General features: G+C 47.0%; 1 protein-coding gene across 6 annotated transcripts in view; it reads right to left on the minus strand.

Annotated features, from left to right (window-relative positions):
- Window positions 1-18,589, minus strand: part of TJP2 (tight junction protein 2) — a 106,481-nt gene that overhangs the window by 14,983 nt on the left and 72,909 nt on the right. For all 6 annotated transcript variants that reach the window (XM_084898201.1, XM_084898204.1, XM_084898205.1 and 3 more), the window contains 12 exons: window positions 17,961-18,063; window positions 15,863-16,550; window positions 12,339-12,442; window positions 11,531-11,678; window positions 9,824-9,932; window positions 9,591-9,718; window positions 8,940-9,006; window positions 8,017-8,167; window positions 3,423-3,531; window positions 2,099-2,309; window positions 1,218-1,405; window positions 679-774 (listed from right to left, as the gene is read on the minus strand). In XM_084898201.1, coding sequence (XP_084754327.1) covers window positions 679-774; window positions 1,218-1,405; window positions 2,099-2,309; window positions 3,423-3,531; window positions 8,017-8,167; window positions 8,940-9,006; window positions 9,591-9,718; window positions 9,824-9,932; window positions 11,531-11,678; window positions 12,339-12,442; window positions 15,863-16,550; window positions 17,961-18,063 — 2,102 coding nt within the window. The remainder of the gene's footprint in view (window positions 1-678; window positions 775-1,217; window positions 1,406-2,098; window positions 2,310-3,422; window positions 3,532-8,016; window positions 8,168-8,939; window positions 9,007-9,590; window positions 9,719-9,823; window positions 9,933-11,530; window positions 11,679-12,338; window positions 12,443-15,862; window positions 16,551-17,960; window positions 18,064-18,589) is intronic.

The raw sequence follows: 18,589 nt of genomic DNA on the forward strand, positions 1-18,589 counted from the left end.
AACAAGGAGCTAAATAATTTTTTAGAAACCACTGGCGATCAAACACTCCAACCCAGCATCGGCAGTGATGTGACATCGGACATACGGTGCCACTTAATGAGAGGCAATGGAGGGACCCACCCAGGCTGTTAGGCCGAAATCTAATCATGAGAAAGCGGCCACAAGTGAGACAAGTGGTTTGGACTGTTCATGGAATCAATGTTACCAAATAATTTAGAAAAAAAGGAGACTAGAGAGGCATAAAAATCAAACGTGTTTCAGGGTCCTGGGTGGCATTCTGACTTTTAAAAAATAAGCCATGAAATAGAAAATTGGAAAGTTGAGAAAACCTGAAAAATAGACTATATACTAAATAATATCTTTGAATCCATGTTAAACTTCTGGCTGTGATCATGGTAATGTGTAGGAGGAGATAACTGTCTTTATTCTTAAGAGATTCACAGGGATAAAAAGTGTTACAATGTCTACAACTTCAACTTTCAAATTGTTCAGCAGAAATTTTAAAAGTGTGTAAGTGGTGCCGATGGGGGGGGGGGGTGTATATGGCAAAATGTTAATACGTGCTGGTGACCTCAGGAGATATGTATGTGAGTGTTTATTACTTTTTCATTTATTTCTGTATATTAGATATTTTCAAATTAAAATTTGGTGAGAAAAAAATATCACGGACAGACTTACTAGCAATTTGGAACAGGTCAGGTAACACACTTGCCAACTTTTCCATCGCGATATCGGCTATGGGGCCAAACAACACCACGGGTCTCTTGAAACCAGCTGAAATGAGACAAGAAAAGCAATGAAAACACATACACCTCCTCTGCCGTTAAAATAAGAAGCAAGAATATTTTATAGGCTACTGATAACGTCTCCACGAAAGAAGCTGTATGTTCTCCCACCCCAATTCAGCCAAGGACTCCTCTAAAGAACATGCCTTCATTCCCCTACTATTAAAGAGGAACTTCACTAGAGGTAATATGCAAAAGCCGCTGAACCGCAGTATGAAACACTAACCAAGGTCATGGATACGCTGCCATTAGTGAGTTTGTGCAGCTTGCTTTTTTTGTCTTTTTTAGTGTTTGGATACAAGTCCAACTCTACAGTCTGGCTTTGGTCTCAGGGATATAGAAGCCTGACCTCGACAGTCATTACAATCTGAAAATGAAAAAGGACCGGCCCTGAGCTGTCAGATCCCTTCCTAGCCCTGTGGGCTTCCTCACCTTCTCGCAGCAAAACCCTCTCGTAGGCGGGGAACTTGGTGCTAACGGACACAGCAGCCGTGAGGTCTTCCCGGCTCTTCCTCAGGTTCTTCTTCACGCCCGACCTCTGGCCACGCATCCTCCAGAAGTCTGCCCTGTCCCCAGCGTTGTCTCTCTGGGCATTCTGGACGCTGGCCATTTGCTCCGCTCTGAGGGAAGAAACCACAGGAAGGAACGCTCGAGCCAGGAATGTGCGAATGTGCATGTGATTCACCGGGTCTCCTCAGCATTTCTGATGAACCGGGGAAGATGCAGCCTGACAAGGACGAGGTCTCGCAGGTGGGAAACGTGGGACTCTCTCTTCCCGGTGGGGCTGGATAAAGGCTTGGTCCCCATAAAATCCACCAGAAGTAGCTGAGTAAGGAGCACACTAAACATGGCTCATTCTGACAGGCTGGTATCCAGGCAACAAACCTGAAACCCTGGCCAAAATACAGGTGCCCTGCCTATTCTCCCTAGTGGCAGCAAACCAGTATGAGTCCTCTGGGGCCGAGGATGAGGGTGAGGATGATGAGGGACAGGCACTGGCCTGGGACAACACAACCCTAGGGATGTGCTGGTTTCCTACAGCACTCGGCATCTGCTTGCATCCCACTTAACGCAGTGGACACACCTTAGGTCTTAGAACATCATTCAAAGCCACAAACCAGCTGCTGGCTATTTCACCATTCTAGGCCAATCCTCACAAACAGGAAGTAGAGGACGATGGGAGAGGACATGAGGACAAATCGTGAAGCCAAGTGAGGCTTCTTTTTGAAGAGGGCGGAACTGTGGCTTATTTGTGGGGGACTGTGAAAGAGGGGCAGAGGGGTGTGTGGGATCGTGTGATCTCAGACAGATACCTGCTTTTGTTGGGGATTAAGCCTTTCTCCAACTCGTTTCCGATCCTCACGGCCAGCCAGTGGCCCAGCTTGCCATCGTACAGGGTGTCCACCACTCGGAAGATCTCCCCCCGCGTGAAGGCCAGGCTCTGCGGCGTTTCCTTCTCACATTCAAAGTGGCTCCTTATGAAAAACGAGTCCCCTCTGCCACAAGCCAGAATCTCTCTGTACACTGGAAGGCAAGAGCATTGCTGTACATGCTGCCCTCTGCTTAGCAAGAGGTCTTTTCTTAAAGAGTTATCAGCTTCTATTTCTGATCACCCCCTTTACCTTCTGTCCACTTAGCAAACTCAGTATATAGGCCCTACGGGAACCAATAGGAAGAAGAATAAAAAACTATGCGCTACCTTGATGATTAATTTTATGTGTCAACTTGACTGGCCCACAGGATGCCCATATATTTGGTCAAATATTATTCTGGGTGTTTAAACTGATAGACTAAGTAAAGCAGACTGCACTCCCTGATGTGGATGGGCCTCAGCCAATCAGTTGAAGGCTTGAATAGAACAAAAAGATGAACCACTACTTAGAGAAAATAAACTCTTCCCACCTTTGAGTGGGACACCAACTTTTCCCTGCCTTCACCCTCAGATAGAAACACCGGTTCCTTCTAGGTCTCAAACCTGCCAGCGTTTGGACTTGGACTAAAACTAAATTATCAGTTCTCTTGAGTCTCCAGCTTGCCATTCACTCTATAGATTTTGGGATTTGCCAGGCTATGCAATTATAGGCCAATTCCTTATAATCAATCAACCTTTCTCTCTCTCTCACACACACACACACACATACACACACACACACACCCTACTGGTTCTGTTTCTCTGGAGAGCACTGTCAATCAACCCAGCTGTCAATCAACCCTCTGAAGCAGACAGGAAAGACACTACCAACTCTCATTCTTTAGGTGAAAACAATGAGACCTGGTAAGGCGAAGCAACAGGTCAGATGGTTAAGAGTTAATGTGGGAGCTGACCAGTAGGTAGGGCTCGTTGCATCCATCACATGAAAGACTCAACAATAACTCCAGGAAGTACTTAAGGATGGGTCATGGCTCAGAAAAGCAGTTATATACTCCAAACTGACACAACCAGTGAAATTACTTCAGTGGGTGCATAGCAAACATTTCTATAGAAAGTTAAATGGTGCCCAACTTGCCTCCAAAGATTAGGTGCTAGAATCCATTTCCATTTTTAATACCCGCGTTTTCCTCTTCTGGTCCCAAGACACTCCTCTCATCCTCCCCACAACCTCCCCCACCGCTGAACCCAGGAACAGACTTGCTCACCATCAGCTCGGCTCTGAGCTAAAATGGTCACCATTTCGCCTTTGGGGATTTCTAACAGGTAGAGGACAGCATCTTCCCGAACCATCCCTCTGAAATCCTGGGTGTTCACCTGATGGGAAGGGCAATCAGGAAAGACAAAAACAAGAAGTTATGTATAAAAGGTGCTGCCTTAGCTCTCATTGGATTATAAATTCTAACATTCTCTCTGGGCCTTTTCACCAGGGTCTTTCTAGAGCAAAACTCAGAGGAAAGAAGTCCTTAGTGCCCTTACTCAGGCCCTCCCAGCTATGGGCCTGACCTGTGGGGGCATCACCACACCTTCCTGCCTCCCACACTGCCAGCGTCCTTAGGGAGATGCATTCTGTCCAAGACCTGCCAGAAAGTCAGATTGGAACTTTCTGTGGTTGTGTTTGTTTCTCTTTGAGTCTCCCATTGAGGTAGCCAGGGAGGTAATGATCATGAGAGAGGTAACTATAATGCAACAGGGAGTGGTGGGGTCTACGGCAAACAAGCATGCTGGTCGAGCTGAAGGCATTAACACTATTTTTAAATTGGTTCAAATAAAAGCCTGAAAATAAAAGTTCTGATCAATTCCGCCTTTCTCCTAGAGCTTCTACCACCTAAAAGTCGTTTAATAGGAGTTTAGGAAATTAAAGAGCATTCGCCTTATATGGGATGCAAATAGCCTAATGTACAGGCTTATATGTTTAAGCTTCCTACACACACTCATTTCTGGCAAGGAGATTACAACTGTAAGTAGCACTCGGAAGTTCTAAAGCAAGTAAAATTGAAATGTGGGAGGGAAAGACGTTTTGACATCTTTGTTTTGTACCTTTCAAACCACGTGACAAGAGAAAAATTACAAATAAGTAAAAATACAAGAATAACTTCTAAGTCCCTAACATTTTAATAAATGCATGACAGAAGTAAGAAGTACAGAATTCCTATGAAATATGTTCTTCAGTCATTGAGGATTGTAGAATCCTTTAATCAAAGAGTACTACTTTATTACTAAAAGCAGTTCATTCATTAATGTTAAAATGTATGATTTAATGAATGTTAGAATTTATAATCCAATGAAAACAGGTAGTAACTAAAACTTATTTGGTACTTTTATTTTTATTATTTTAATATATTTTATTGATTTTTTTTAGAAAGGAAGGGGAAGGGAGAGAGAGTTAGAAACATTGATGGGAGAGAAACATCAATATCAACTGCCTCCTGCACACCCCCTACTGGGTATGTGACCACAACCAAGATACATGCCCTTGGCAGGAATCGAACCTGAGATCCTTGAGTCCACAGGCAGACGCTCTAGCCACTGAGCCAAACTGGTTAGGGCTTACTCGGTACTTTTAAAATAAAATGATCTGCTAAAGCAACCACATTAACTTTCCCTTTGAAACAATATTTAGCACTTAAGACAACTGTCATTCTCATCTCTCTATCCCCCAATTAGGGGTCATTGATTGCACTTTGTCACTGATGCTTTCTTATGCCATTTGTAGATCTACATCTGTGTCTATAAACGGCCACATGTATGTTTTTATATGAATGCATATGCTTCTATTTGTTTATTTACATAAGAGGGACATAGGCCTGGAGAAAGCCCTAAAGGTCCCTCTATCCATCTCTACTGCCATGTGAAACTGACCTTCCATTAAGCCAAAACACTTTTAATAGTCAAAATTTAAGCACACAGGGTAGCTACCCTGTAAAATCCACATGGTTAATGAGCAAACTTAGAGGCGTTCTTTTTTTTTTTTTTTTTTTTCTCTTTTCCATCCCCTAAAAGTTTCTGAAAGGGAAATGACAACTCTGCCAGACCAATAATAAGCAGAGAGACAGCCCGGCCTCGCCCCAGGGCATGTCTGCTTCTGTTATTTATAGGCCACACACTCCCTGGGCCCCAGCACAGCCCACTCCTGTCTTCTCTCCACAGGTCAGCCTGTCACCTGACAAAAGGAAGAGCCGCACTTCAAACCCCTGGGATACAAAACAGTGGCTGGCGCCTGTACATGGTGCACCACACAGACTCAATGTCACCATGTAAAGGAGTTCTGAAACAAATTAAAGGGGAAACAACAACAAGGAGGCAGCACGTTGACTCTTTGAAAGTTAGACTGTACAGTCCTCTCCAAGGAAAAGCCTCTTATTGTCTATTTAGGAGCTGACAGGGTCTCCCGTGCCCGCTGGGAGCCCAAAGGGGCGTCTGTGTCAGCCTCGGCTCAAGCGTGTGGATCGGCCTCCCTGCCCATCTTTTTCACCCCTGTTGTGGTCCTCAGAAAACTGACTATCAATCAGGAGCCAGGAAGCCAGTTCCCACGGTTTCTTCCTTGTCGCCAAGTGAAAACAGGAAACAAGACACTTTCTTAAGAATAAACGCTGCATACCACAGCTTTTACCTATGGAAGTGACTCTCCCAGCTCTAGCGACTTACAGAGAGGTCAACCTGTCAAGTCCCTCTGTGAATTCCCTATTTCGTTTTTCCCATGGAAATTCAGAAAACCTTTCCCCCCCTAAATAAAAAATATTTTATTCTTGATCCTTCCTGAGCAAAAGCTCCATAACTCCAAACTGGCTTCTGACGGCCCCAATACTAGTTAGGAAACACGTTTTCTCTCCCTTGGCATCGGCCCAGGAGTAAATTGGTATGAGCTGGCACTGGATGGAACTCTTATCAGTAGCACTTGGTAAGTGATGTTTCCTAGGATCAGGTGGCACCACAAGGTTCACTCAGGTACACTGCGTCTTCTAGGATCCTGACCAGAGCCAAGGAGGGTCTAGAATGTCACTGGACAGCTTCCGCCAGGCTCACAATCTAGGTTTGCCCTTCGTGTGCTCCAGAAATGAAAGCTCACCTACAGCAGCGGGGCCAAGAGCCAAGAGCCTAGAGGGCTGCCCGCTTGGTGCTCTGCGTCCTGCTCCCTCGGGAATTCCGCGTTTACACCCCTCTCCTCTGAGCCTAGATGCTCTTCCCAGACCCCAAGGAACTCCCACAGAGGAGATGCATGCTTACAGAAGCAGGAATTCCAGGGAAGCCAGTTCCCCAGCATTCTGTATTTGGAACAGCCAAGAGGTACCTGACCTTCCTGGAGTTTATTCCGAAGTCCCTGGGAAATACATCGCACCTATCGCATAAATCGTCCAAGCTGCGTTGGCTATCACTTTTTAAAACCAAGAGATTACACAAACACCTATAGAGTAACTTTAAAAAATATATATTTTATTGATTTTTTACAGAGAGGAAGGGAGAGAATAGAGAGCTAGAAACGTCGATGAGAGAGAAACATCGACCGGCTGCCTCTTGCACACCCCCTACCGAGGATGTGCCCGCAACCAATGTACATGCCCTTGACCGGAATCGAACCTGGGACCTTTCAGTCCGCAGACCGACGCTCTACCACTGAGCCAAACCGGCTTCGGCCCTATAGAGTAACTTTAAAAGTTCTAATATTTGATTAAGCAAGAAAGCCCCCTCCTGGGAGGCTTCGGATGTCAATAACACATCCAGCAGCAGCCACTTATTCTTTCCCAGCGGGCGCAGAAGGGACATGGTCCTTCGTGCTCTGTGCCAGGAACTCCGCCAGGTGCCTGTGTTATCTACGCTCATCTCCCAGGGTCCCTGCACGGCTGGTGTTCCTATCCCCACTGAACAGAGACAGAAACCCGAGTCTCAGGGGTTGAGCCAGGGTCACAGAACTAATGAGAGCCTGGGATGGGATTCAAATCAGACAATCTGGTGCCAACACCCACCTCTGTTCAATTACAGCACACTGCCCTGAGAGTGACAACCAGGCAAGGGAATCGATGAAAGACAAAATTACAGGCCAGCTAGCATGGCTCTGTGGTTGACCGTCGACCTATGAACCAGGCGGTCACGGTTCAAATCCCGGTCAGGTGAGGGCATACGTCTGGGTTGTGAGCTTGATCCCCAGTAGGGAGCATGCAGGAAGTGGCTGACCAATGATTCTCTTTCATCACTGATATTTCTATCTCTCTCTCCCTGACCCTTGCTCTCGGAAATCAATAAATACATACTTAAAAAAAATAAACCCAAATTAGCAAGATTGTCTTGTTGTTGTTAAACCTCACCCAAATATATTTTTCCATTGACTTTTTAGAGAGTGGAAGGAAGGGTAGAGACAAAGAGAGGAAAACATCAATATGACAGATATACATCGATTAAACAGGGCAAGAGGTATGTGTCCTTGACCAGAACTGAACCCAGGACCCTTCAGTCTACAGTCCGACGCTTTATCCACTGAGCCAAACCAGCTAGGGCAGCAAGATATTTTGAAAGATCTTCTTCCTAGGCTTTAGCTACAGTCTTGATTTTTTTGTTCGCTTGTTTGTTTGTTTGTTAATAAAAAGGGTCTTGAACATTATAAATTCCCACCCAGGAGTGACTTTGGGTCCAGAACTGAGAAGACAAGACCCATTTCAGGGAAACTGAGACCTTGATGGCGGGCATTGACAAACCTGCAGCCGACCTATTTCACAAGTGGGACCCCTTCCCCCTCCCTTACGGAAGACAGCCAGAAACCCCACTCTTTCCCAGGAACTTCCAGACACAGGACAGGGCTTTCCTTACCTTCAGAATCTGGTCGCCTTCTAGAAGGCCTTCCTGGTCTGCCGAGGTCCCCTCCTGAATGCCGCCCACAAAGATCCCGACGTCATTGCCACCAGCCAGCCGCAGGCCCACGCTGTCCCCCTTCCTGAACCTCACCATCTTGGTGTTGGGGCTTCGATGGTTCCAGTTTCCGAGAGGGAAAACGGAAGATTATTTATGTAAAAGGGGACCAATGTGAGCAGATGAGAGATTTAATTTCTTCTTTCTATAGAGCGATATATAGTCTCATTTTTCCCCTGGCATGTGCTAATATTATCTTCCTTGGGACTGTACGATGAATATAACAGGCCCACTTTACCAGTGTTGAAGTGGAAACATAGAATGTCCATGGGAGCTCACTCAAGATTAGAAAGCAAAGAAAGGGCAAGGTTAGGGTTAAAATCAAGGCCGTATAAACTAATCAAGCCTCTCGCTGAGCCAGGGCTCCTGCCAAACGGACACACAGCCCGGGTTCAAGAAGCCACCTCCTCATCCAGGAGCTGCTGCTCTGGAACACTGACCATGGTCAAGTGCACAGCATGGCGTCCCGTCCCTCCCCCACCCTGGGATCCTCCTGTCTCTGCAGCCCAACAGCGGCACCTGGTAAGCAGCACGCCCCCTGTCTGTTGTTACCCAGCTGCCAAACTCAAACATCCAGAATCACACTCTGTGGCCAGGGAAGGACACAGCAGGCCCAGCTAACGTCACCCACCTCTCCCGCTTCCACACTTCACTCCCCCACAAATGATTTCTCTTTCTCATGAACACTGGCAACAAGGTCGCCGATTACATGCAAAATCACCACCCATCGCTAAAAAAACCCAAAAACGCCATTCTTCTGGCTTTCAGTTCAGGAGAAAGAGCTAGGGGGAAGAAGACAGGGAAAGAGAGACGGGAGCACATACCCATAAATCGCTTCGTCTTCAGGACTGGGACGAAGAAAAGTCCTCGGTAATGCTTTCGGTTGAGGAGCTGTGGGTTAGAAAGCACCTGTCGTTATCGACTTGGACTAAAAGGAGTGTGTGTGTGTCTCAAGATATAAAGATCACAAAACCCACCAAAAATTCAATTCTGTACCTTTATGCTACATACGTGTCATCACATTAAACCACAAATGTTAAGTCTTTAGAGTGAAGTTTAATTTTAAGATGGCAGGTGCCAATCGTTCCTAAGTAAGTGAGAAATGAAGCTCTAAAATGCAAGGTGTCTCTTCCTTTTTGAGGATGACTTATCAAGTAATTTTTCTCTCTCCTTCCAGCCATCCTCTGGACTGACTGAGCAGAAACTTCTAAAAGGGACTATTTATTTATTTAAAATGAGCCTCACCCGCCCAGCTGGTGCGGCTCAGAAGTGAGCATCAACCTATGAATCAGGAGCTCATGGTGTGATTCCTGGTCAGGGCACATGCCCGGGTTGCAGGCTCAAGACCTGTGCAGGTGGCAGCCAAGCAGTGATTCTCTCTCATCATTGATGTTTCTCTCTCTCTCACTCCCTCTCCCTTCCTCTCTGAAATAAATAAAAATGTATTTAAAATAAGTAAATAAAGTGAGCCTTACCGGGGGCTTCCTCTTGGTGTTTGGGCTCCTGGCTGGTCTCTGCAGCGGCTGCGATGTCCCCCGCGCACTTGAAGGGAGTGGGTGTGGAGCCGATCCGGGACCATCTGTTCTGGATGTCCTCCCTGGAACTTAAGCACACGGCGCGTAAACATCTCATCATGTGACCGGTGCACACGCACCTCTGTGTGCACATGCACAGCGGCGTGTGCGAGGGGAAACACACATCGCCTCACCTGGGCTTTTCCTTCAGCTTCTCATTGGAGGAATGATAGTCGTAGTCGGAATATGGCTGCCGTCTCTCCTCTGGGGAAAACGATCGGTTTGACTCTATTTCCGAGAGATCTAGTTTCAACAATAAGAAAAGACTTTGCCATGAAATGTTTAAGACTTGTACCAGACATTATCCCCGCTCGGGTTACGAAACAGGGGAAATGGAAGAGAGGCAGGTGGTAAATGTGCTATTAGTCTAATACTTTTCCCAAAGTGAAAAAAAAAACAAACAAAAAAACCTGATAGTGGGATTATGAACTGCTCGTATATACATTTTTTTCTAACATGTTCTGTCGGAAGGGGAGGGCATCTATAATAATAAAAGCCCAATATGCTAATTAGACCGGATGGCCAAACATCCGGCATTCCGGGGCTTCGAGGACTGAGGCAAGCCACCGTGGCTGTGAGAGCCAAGCCCCTTGCACAAATTTAGGGCATTTGGCCTCTAGTTAATTAATAAAGAGAAAGCCCAATAAAGAATTCTAGGTCCCTCTTTCATCACACTTTTAATCAAAGCTGCTACTGAAGACTCAAAGTTCAATTACTGGGTCACACGTATATGCTTCTCCAACATTAATGCACACACAAACCATCCACGCTCTTGTTCTGAGTGAGAATGCAGCTGTCCTGGGGTGAGGCCGGAAACACTGCAAGTGTATCAAGCTCCCAGATGCTGCTGAGGCTGCCGGTGGGGTGAGGACCACACTTTGAAAAGCAAGGCAACACACGCCAGGCTCTCAGCATGCTGGGATGACTTCTCTGCACTGTTCACAGCAGTAACAACGGCTTATAGACGATGGATATAACGGAAATTAAACTAAGCTCTAGACAGCCATTCTTTTCAAAATCAACATCTGTTTTAACACTTGAGAACCTAATACTATTTTTTCTAAACTTTGCCACACAAAGGCAATTTGAGATGGTTCAGTAGGATATATCGTGATTATTTATGTTTATTGGTAATTGTTAGATGATTCAAGTATTATCCTGGGTATAATTCATATTTGAGAAATGAATATAATGCCTTAGAAGAAAAGAAGTGACATGGATTGCTAACCACTGAATACACAATATAAGCCATTCTGATTCTTCATTACAGTGTCTACCAGTTTAGGCTATCCTCCAGATTGTCTTCTCTTTGTTGGAAATATTAATAGTCACTTTAAAAAAAACATAGGAGCCCAGCTGGTGTGGCTCAGTGGTTGAATGTCAACCCATGAAACCAGTCAGGGGCTCAATCCCCAGAGGGGGGCATGCTGGAGCCAGCTGATCTATGACTTATCTCATCATTGATGTTTCTATCTCTCCCTCTCTGAAATCAATAATGATATATTAAAAAAAAACACGTGCAAGAATGAGCGATTGACAAATGTATGTGGTTAGTTCTTTGAACTTCTCGTGAATACGTGTTTTACTACCATATTTTGTTTTCAGCAGCCTAATCCGTGTCCACCGGGAGCTCACAAGTGCACCAGAATCTCGCATGGGAAACCGGATTTCAACAGACACTTTAACAAGACAGTAAGAACCGAACACTTCTCTTTCGGAATCAGAGCTTCACGGAGAGGCTTTCACTAGCAACTGAACTTCCCGTGGGATGGCTGGGCTAGACAGAGGTGAGCATGCGGACGCGACGGGGCTTCCCGCCTTGCTCACAGCCTCCTCTTTACCTTCCGAGTCGCTGTCATCTAGCGCTGGGATGTGGATGAGCGTCTGCTTGCTGTCTCTCAGCACCACCAGCTGCAGTTTTCCTCTTGACTTTTCTATCAGTTTCCGAGCATCCGTTAAAGACATGTTCTCGGTTACAGTGCCGTTTATCTGTGTTCAAAAAGCACAGGAATGGTACATGCAATACAGCTATTCACGGCAAAGGAGAAAATCAACATTTTCTCCCACTAAAAAAAATGTCGAAGACTTTGCTCATCTATTCAAACAGACCTGGAATTTAGGAGGATGGGGAAGGAGGGCTTGAGTAAAAATGCATTATCCTTTCAATTGACTATAACCCTGCATGCCTGGATCCCACATACAGGCATGAGAGCGCTGTCACGTACTTAAGTTACTCTGCTAATTTATTTACCTTCCAAGCTCAAGACGATGGTTTGGCTTACTCCCGGAAGGTGTCTCCTGACCAGAAAGGTTTACAAAAACTATTAAATATTCAGCATTCATATACCACCAACTCTCCCTCTCATCTTTCCTTCATTTAGGGAATAGGAGCTTAAACTTTAAACAAACAGGGAAAGGGGGGGGGGGGAAGTATTCAGTGATATATTTTTAAAAACTGCTATTAAACTAGGACAGCGTTCTCCAAGTCTGGTTTTTCTGATAAAAATGATCTCCCTGTGCTGCTCTTCCCAGCCTCTGTCCTACTACCGCGTCCCCGTGCGGCCACGTTCCACCATGTTCCACCTGAATGTGGACACACAGGCGAGGAGCCCAGCTAGAAGCTGACCATCCTCTCGCCCGGCCACCCACCTTGAGGATGATGTCCCCTTCGTGCAGGTTGCCGTCCTTGGTGGCCAGGCCAGTGCTGGTCATCTCCTTGATGAAGATCTGACTCCCCAGCCGGAGACCGTACTCTGGAGGACAAACAGAAACAGACACCCATCTCATCAGCTTGCTCAGAACACTTAGTCTGGTTTTCAGGACTATTTAAAAAGACGGATGAACATCAACTCTGAATGTGGGATATTCTGTGAGAGAACTGGCCTCGAGTCATCAAAAGAAGTCAAGGTCACCCTGGCCGGTGTGGCTTACTTAGCTGAGTGTTGTCCTTTGTTCCAAAAGGTCATAGGCTCGATTCCCAGTCAGGACACATGCCCAGGTTATGGGTTTGATCTCTGGTTGAGGTGCTAACGGGAGGCAACCAATCAATGTTTCTCTCTCTCTCTCTCAACCAATCAATGTTTCTCCCTCTCTCTCTCTCCCTCTCTCTCTCTCCCTCTCTCTCTCTCTCTCTCTCTCTCCTTTTCCCTTCTTCTCTCTCTAAAAATCAATAAAATATATACTTTTAAAAGTCAATGTCATACAAAATAAAAGAGGCAGAGGGACTGTTCCATATTAATAAGAGGCATAAACACTAAATGCAAGAACCTTCACGAGGATCCCTGACCCAATGTGGAGAAGAGGTGGTAGGGGGTGGGTCACATTATTTTAGAGCAACTGCAAAGCAAACTGCACTGTAATGTATTAAAACGGATATTAATGCTATTGTGATAAAGGCATTACAGTTATGTAGGAGGATGTTCTTAGCCTCAGGGGATACCTGCTGAAATACTTAAGGGTGAATTATTTGTACGTTGCCTGAAACTTCCTTTTAAGTGGTTCCAGAACCCCACTGGGAGACAGGGGGTAAGGGAGCAGGAGGGATGAGAGAGAGGGAAAAGGAGCAGGAGAGAATGGAAAAAGGCAAGGAGAATGAGAACAAATGTGGCAAAGTGTTAACAACTGTTCAATGTGTTAATGATGTTAAAACTAGGTGAAGGCTATGTATGAGTATTCGCTATAAAATTAACACTTTTCTAAATAGTAAAATGTTGGGGAGATAAAACACACGCGCGCACACACACAAACACACACACACACACACAATTCTGCTGGCACTTCCCACAGAAAGGCCTTCATCTGTAACAGCTTATCTTGTGTGGGGTTTAGCAATGAAAATATTTTGGTGTGTGAAGAAAAGGGGTAAACAAACCAGGCAAAGCAATAAAGTATTTAACTAAAACCAGCATAGCTCTGAGGTTTTATGAACACTGAATTACTCTCAAAAGAAAAAACACTGTACTTAGTACAGTTTTGCATTTCTTGTGGGTTGATGAATTAATGTCATTATAAAAGGTTAGAAAAAGTCTATAGAGCCGAAACCGGTTTGGCTCAGGCAGGGGTCTTCAAACTACGGCCCGCGGGCCACATGCAGCCCCCAGGGGAGTCTGATCCTGCCCGCCAGGTTTTTTGGGCAGTGAGCGCAGCCAAGGTGTTACAGTAGGGATTAGTAGTTCATATAGTCCAGCCCTCCAGCTCTCTGAGGGACCGTGATCTGGCCCCCACTTTAAAAAGTTTGAGGACCCCTGGTAGAGCGTCAGCCTGCGGACTGAAAGGTCCTGGGTTCGATTCCAGTCAAGGGCATATACCTTGGTTGCGGGCACATCCCCAGTAGGGGGTGTGCAAGAGGCAGCTGATCGATGATTCTCTGTCATTGATGTTTCTAACTCTCTATCCCTCTCTCTTCCTCTCTGTAAAAAATCAATAAAAAATATTTTTTAAAAGAAAGAAAAAAAGAAAGAAAGGAAGGAAGGAAGGAAGGAAGGAAGGAAGGAAGGAAGGAAGGAAGAAAGAAAGAAAGAAAGAAAGAAAGAAAGAAAGAAAGAAAGAAAGAAAGAGTCTATAGAATCTTTAAGCTTCCTGTGATGCATATTTCTCAGAGACAGGCTATTTAAGGCAAGTTTCCAACCTGGACAGCACTAAGTTTTTCACTTTGCTTCTTTTTTTTCCCCCTTTGGAAGGAGAACAATTAGAGAACAAGAAAAAACATTTGTTACAAGAACTGTAAAAAGTCAGAAGCCAGCCCTCGTCAGTTTGGCTCAATGGATAGAGCATCGGCCTGCAGACTGAAGGGTCCCAGGTTTGATACTGGCCAAGGGTTGCAGGCTCGATTCCCAGTAGGGAGAATGCAGGAGGTAGCCAACCAATGGTTCTCTCTCATCGTTGATATTTCTATCTCTCTCTCCCTTTTTCTCTAAAATCAATACAAAATGAAAAAATAAAAAGTCAGAAGCCAAAAACCAACGCAAGGAATATCACACCAACGGGCTCTACAACCCACCCATTCACCTGCTTGTCCCCTCTCCCCTATGGAAGTTTGAATTCTAGCTCCACAACTCACCCCCTGGCTTCAAGATGTGGGCAAGCTGCTTCCCCTCTGAGTTCCAGAATCCTCTCCTAAACGGCAGGGGCTGGGAGCTCCCCTCGCTGCCACAGGGTTTTAGTGAATCCTGGACTGGACGTGGGACCCGCAGCCTGGCCACGGCCCGCCTCGCGCCTGGGCGCGCTACCAGCGTTGGGGCTCTTGCATTCCAACAAGACAGAGTGTAAGAGGAAACCTTGCAGAAATCGCCAGGCAGGTTTATTAAGCTTACGCTCCAGCACCAGCAAAAGCTGAGGGAGACAGCGCAGAGGCAAGGAAGGCCCTTGGACCTGGCTGAGGGCCAGCTCTGCGGAGGTGCTTCTCTAAGCTGGGGACGGAGCGGGCTTGCACAGAACGATGGCTTTTAGGAAAAGGTGGGCTTGTGGAATTTTCCACATCAGGGTAGGAAAAGCAAGCGGTTAGAAGAAAGATAAAATTCTGCACTTTTTTTTTTTTTTTTGGGGGGGGGGGGAGCTGGGAATGGAGGGGTGGTACATTCTTGTGGTCAGCTTATCTGGCCTTCCTTCTGGCCACCTGGCCATAACTTGGCTTCCCAGCCACTGGGTACTTTTCCATTCCCGAGGCCCACGTCCCTGTGCTATTCTAGGCATACCAAAAACTTCTCCGAACTCTCAAACTCCAACCTACCGCACAGCATTAAGTCCTGGCATAGAGGAAAAATGCAACCAAAATGTTATTCTCTCCTGTGGTCTCATCAGTGTAAGCTACACCAGGCTCACTGGTGGAGGAATGGGGTGGGGACTGGTTAACAGATTCCAGGTTTTCACACCAGTGTTTCTGCGTCAGCGGCAAGGGCCTGAGCATCTGCATGTCTAGCCCGTGCCCAGGTGCTGCTTGTGCTGCCTTGAGAACCACTGGCCTCATAATTAAAAGCCGGATCTCTGCAGCCTGGGCTAGTTCGATGTGCAAGTCCATGAACCGCTCTGTGCCTCAGTTTCCTCGTCCATAACAGGAAGATGTCCTAACACCTACGCGAGGGAGTGATGAGGATGGTGTGAGCTACTCGGGGCGAAGCGTGTAGGTCAGAGCTAGCTGTTATTACACGAGGGCTTTTCTTCACCGGCCGTCCTACCTTCATGTGCTTTGTTTTTCGTCAGAAGGACTCCGATGGGCTTGTCAGCTTCGCGGTCCCGCCGCGCTCTCGGCTCAGGGGTGGGGCTGCCCAGGCGGAGCTGCTCGCAGCTCCGGGACATCTTGTAGCGGGCATCGGGCTGCCCCCGGGGCCGGTGCTCCGCCTCCGGGCTGTAGGCCCGCTCGTAGGCCTGGTCGATGCTCCGGCCTCGCCCGTGGCTGCTGTCTCGGCCTCGCCCATAGTCGTGGTCCAGGCCCCGCTCCAGGCTCCGGCCGCGCGCGCTCCGGTCTCGGGCTCTGTCGTAGTAATCTTGGTCCAGGCCCCGCTCCAGGCTCCGGCCGCGGCTCCGGTCTCGGGCTCCGTCGTAGTCATCACGATCCAGGCCCCGCTCCAGGCTGCGGCCGCGGCTCCGTTCTCGGGCTCGGCCGTAGTCGCCGTGGTCCAGGCCGCGCTCCAGGCTCCGGCCGCGGTCCCGCTCCTGGCTGCGCGGACGGTCGTGCGGATGCCCCCGCTCCAGGCTGTTCTCCCAGCTGTGCAGCCGGCTCCTCTCGCTGTACCGGTCGCTGTACCCACTGCGGGCACTTCTCCGGTCAAACTCATCCATCACCTCGAAAGCCCGGTCTTCCTCATTGAGCGGAAGGCCACCCTGCAGCGGGGCCAGCTGGACCTTCCGGGGCCTCTTGACCACCTGTTAACCACAGCACAGAGGGGAGGTAGGACAATCACAAGTCAACGTAAGAGAATGTCATGGCTAAAAGCTCTGGTTCTCCTTCTAGTAAAACTGTGTCCCTAAGCCTCAGGTTCCTCATCTGGAAAACAGGGACAATAAAGACCTCATAGGATCGAGAATCAAGTCAGACAATGAATATAACGTCTCAACACAATGCCTGCAAAACCCGCTTCTACTCAGAGAGTGAAAAGTACCAAGGGACTCTAACACTATATTACAAAAATAGAAATCCAGAAAGTGAGACAGTCTATGCACAACTGTCTAGATTCTTCTAAGAGTCAGTGTCATTAAAAGAGAGGGTGAGGGAGGAGGTTAGGAGAAGATGTGGGAGAAAGAAGAATCCTTCTAGATTAGAAAAGACAAAAAAGACAAAGGCCAGGTGCAATGAATGAACTATGATAGAATCCCAGGGGGAAGAGGAAAAAAAAAGTCCATCAAAGAAACCTTAGGATGTGGACTGGATATTAGATGATGTTACAGAGTTTGTTCGTTTTCTTAGCGAGGACCATAGTGCAGTTATGTAGAGGAATGTGTCCTTATTTAGAAAAGACATATGGTGAAATAGAACTGAACTGCCATGTATGCAACTTCCCTTCAAATGGTTCACTAAAAATATGTATGTGTTTTTATACACAAATGGAGAGGAAAAAAAAGTCAATATGGCAGAATGTTAACATGTAGAAGACATATGTGTTTATTACATTCATCTTTAGACTTTTTGTTTGAAAAATTTCGCAATATAAAGTTTAAAAAAAATAAAATACCACATACCCAGTGTATTCCCCCAACCCTGCCCTTACACTCACTATCTTCCAAATTCCTGCTGTGTGTGTCTCCAGCCCCCGTTAGAGAGGGCAGACCTGCTGCAGGGCCAAGTGGCATCTGGCTCACTGCTGATTCTCAACCATGAGAGAGAGAGCAACTGAACGAATGCTACAGACGGCCACCTTCTCCTAAGAAACTTCCGTTTGTGAAGACCTAACAGATCTTGTTTGGGCCGTTACCAATGAGTTTCTGAGCTAAAACGTATTTTCTCCATGAATGCTCTTTTTTATCCCTGTTCTCAATCTGGGCAATTCTCATGGAGAATAATCGTCTACCCTGGCCCTGAAGGTAAAAAACTCACTCAGATGAAAGAGGCCTTGGTCACACGAAGTTCAAAGAAAGACGAGAAAGAGGCGGGGAGGCATTATTTGCATACACCTCTCCCTCATCCACTACAGCGCCCTCCTAAAAGCACAGAGGGTACAAGAGGGAACGGCCCCTCGATGATGTAGGCCTGTCAAGTGCCTAAAGGTAAGCGGTCATTTCCTTCTGGGCATAAAAACAAAACTCCTCTGAGGGAGAGGCAACAAGCCCGGGACTCACGATGGCAGCGATCTTCCCGCTTTTCCTCAGCTGCTGCACGGCGAATGAGTGCAGCACACCCTCCATGGGGGTGCCGTTGACCATGACCACCCGGTCATTTTCTCTGCAAACAAAAAACAAAAGCGGGGTGTGAAAAACTCCCGTTTACTCACTGTCAGTTTTTTACGTAGGAACAAACTAAGGCAGCGAAGGGTGTGAAATACGAATTGAAGGGCTCCATGTCCGAGGACTCCCCAGGCAGGAACCCAGGAGTCATCAGCCCACTTTCCACGGTGTCTCCTGAGAACAGCGGGAAGGGAAGAGCCCAAACCACAGGGGCCCCCTAGGGTGAGGGCTGAGCACCAAGGGCCTCCTGCACCGGCCTTCCTACCTCGGTGCACACGGTCTACACAGACCCTCAAGGAAGGTTCGTATCCACTTAAGCTCTGGACAGGAAGAAGTCAAGAACGTGCCTCAGAGTCGCAAAGAAATTTTGAGGTCACAGAACCCTCTTACCTTTATCTCACCCCAAAAATTATGGCAAAATTCTCCTCTCCTCTCCGAAGCACTACAAAATTCGACAGGACCCCGTGGAGACTTGGGATGCCAATAGATCCTACACTATGGAGCTGTCTGTCTGGCCACGGCAG

Source organism: Pipistrellus hanaki (genome assembly GCF_964339955.1).
Source record: "Pipistrellus hanaki genome assembly, chromosome: 11".
Classification (NCBI taxonomy): domain Eukaryota; kingdom Metazoa; phylum Chordata; class Mammalia; order Chiroptera; family Vespertilionidae; genus Pipistrellus; species Pipistrellus hanaki.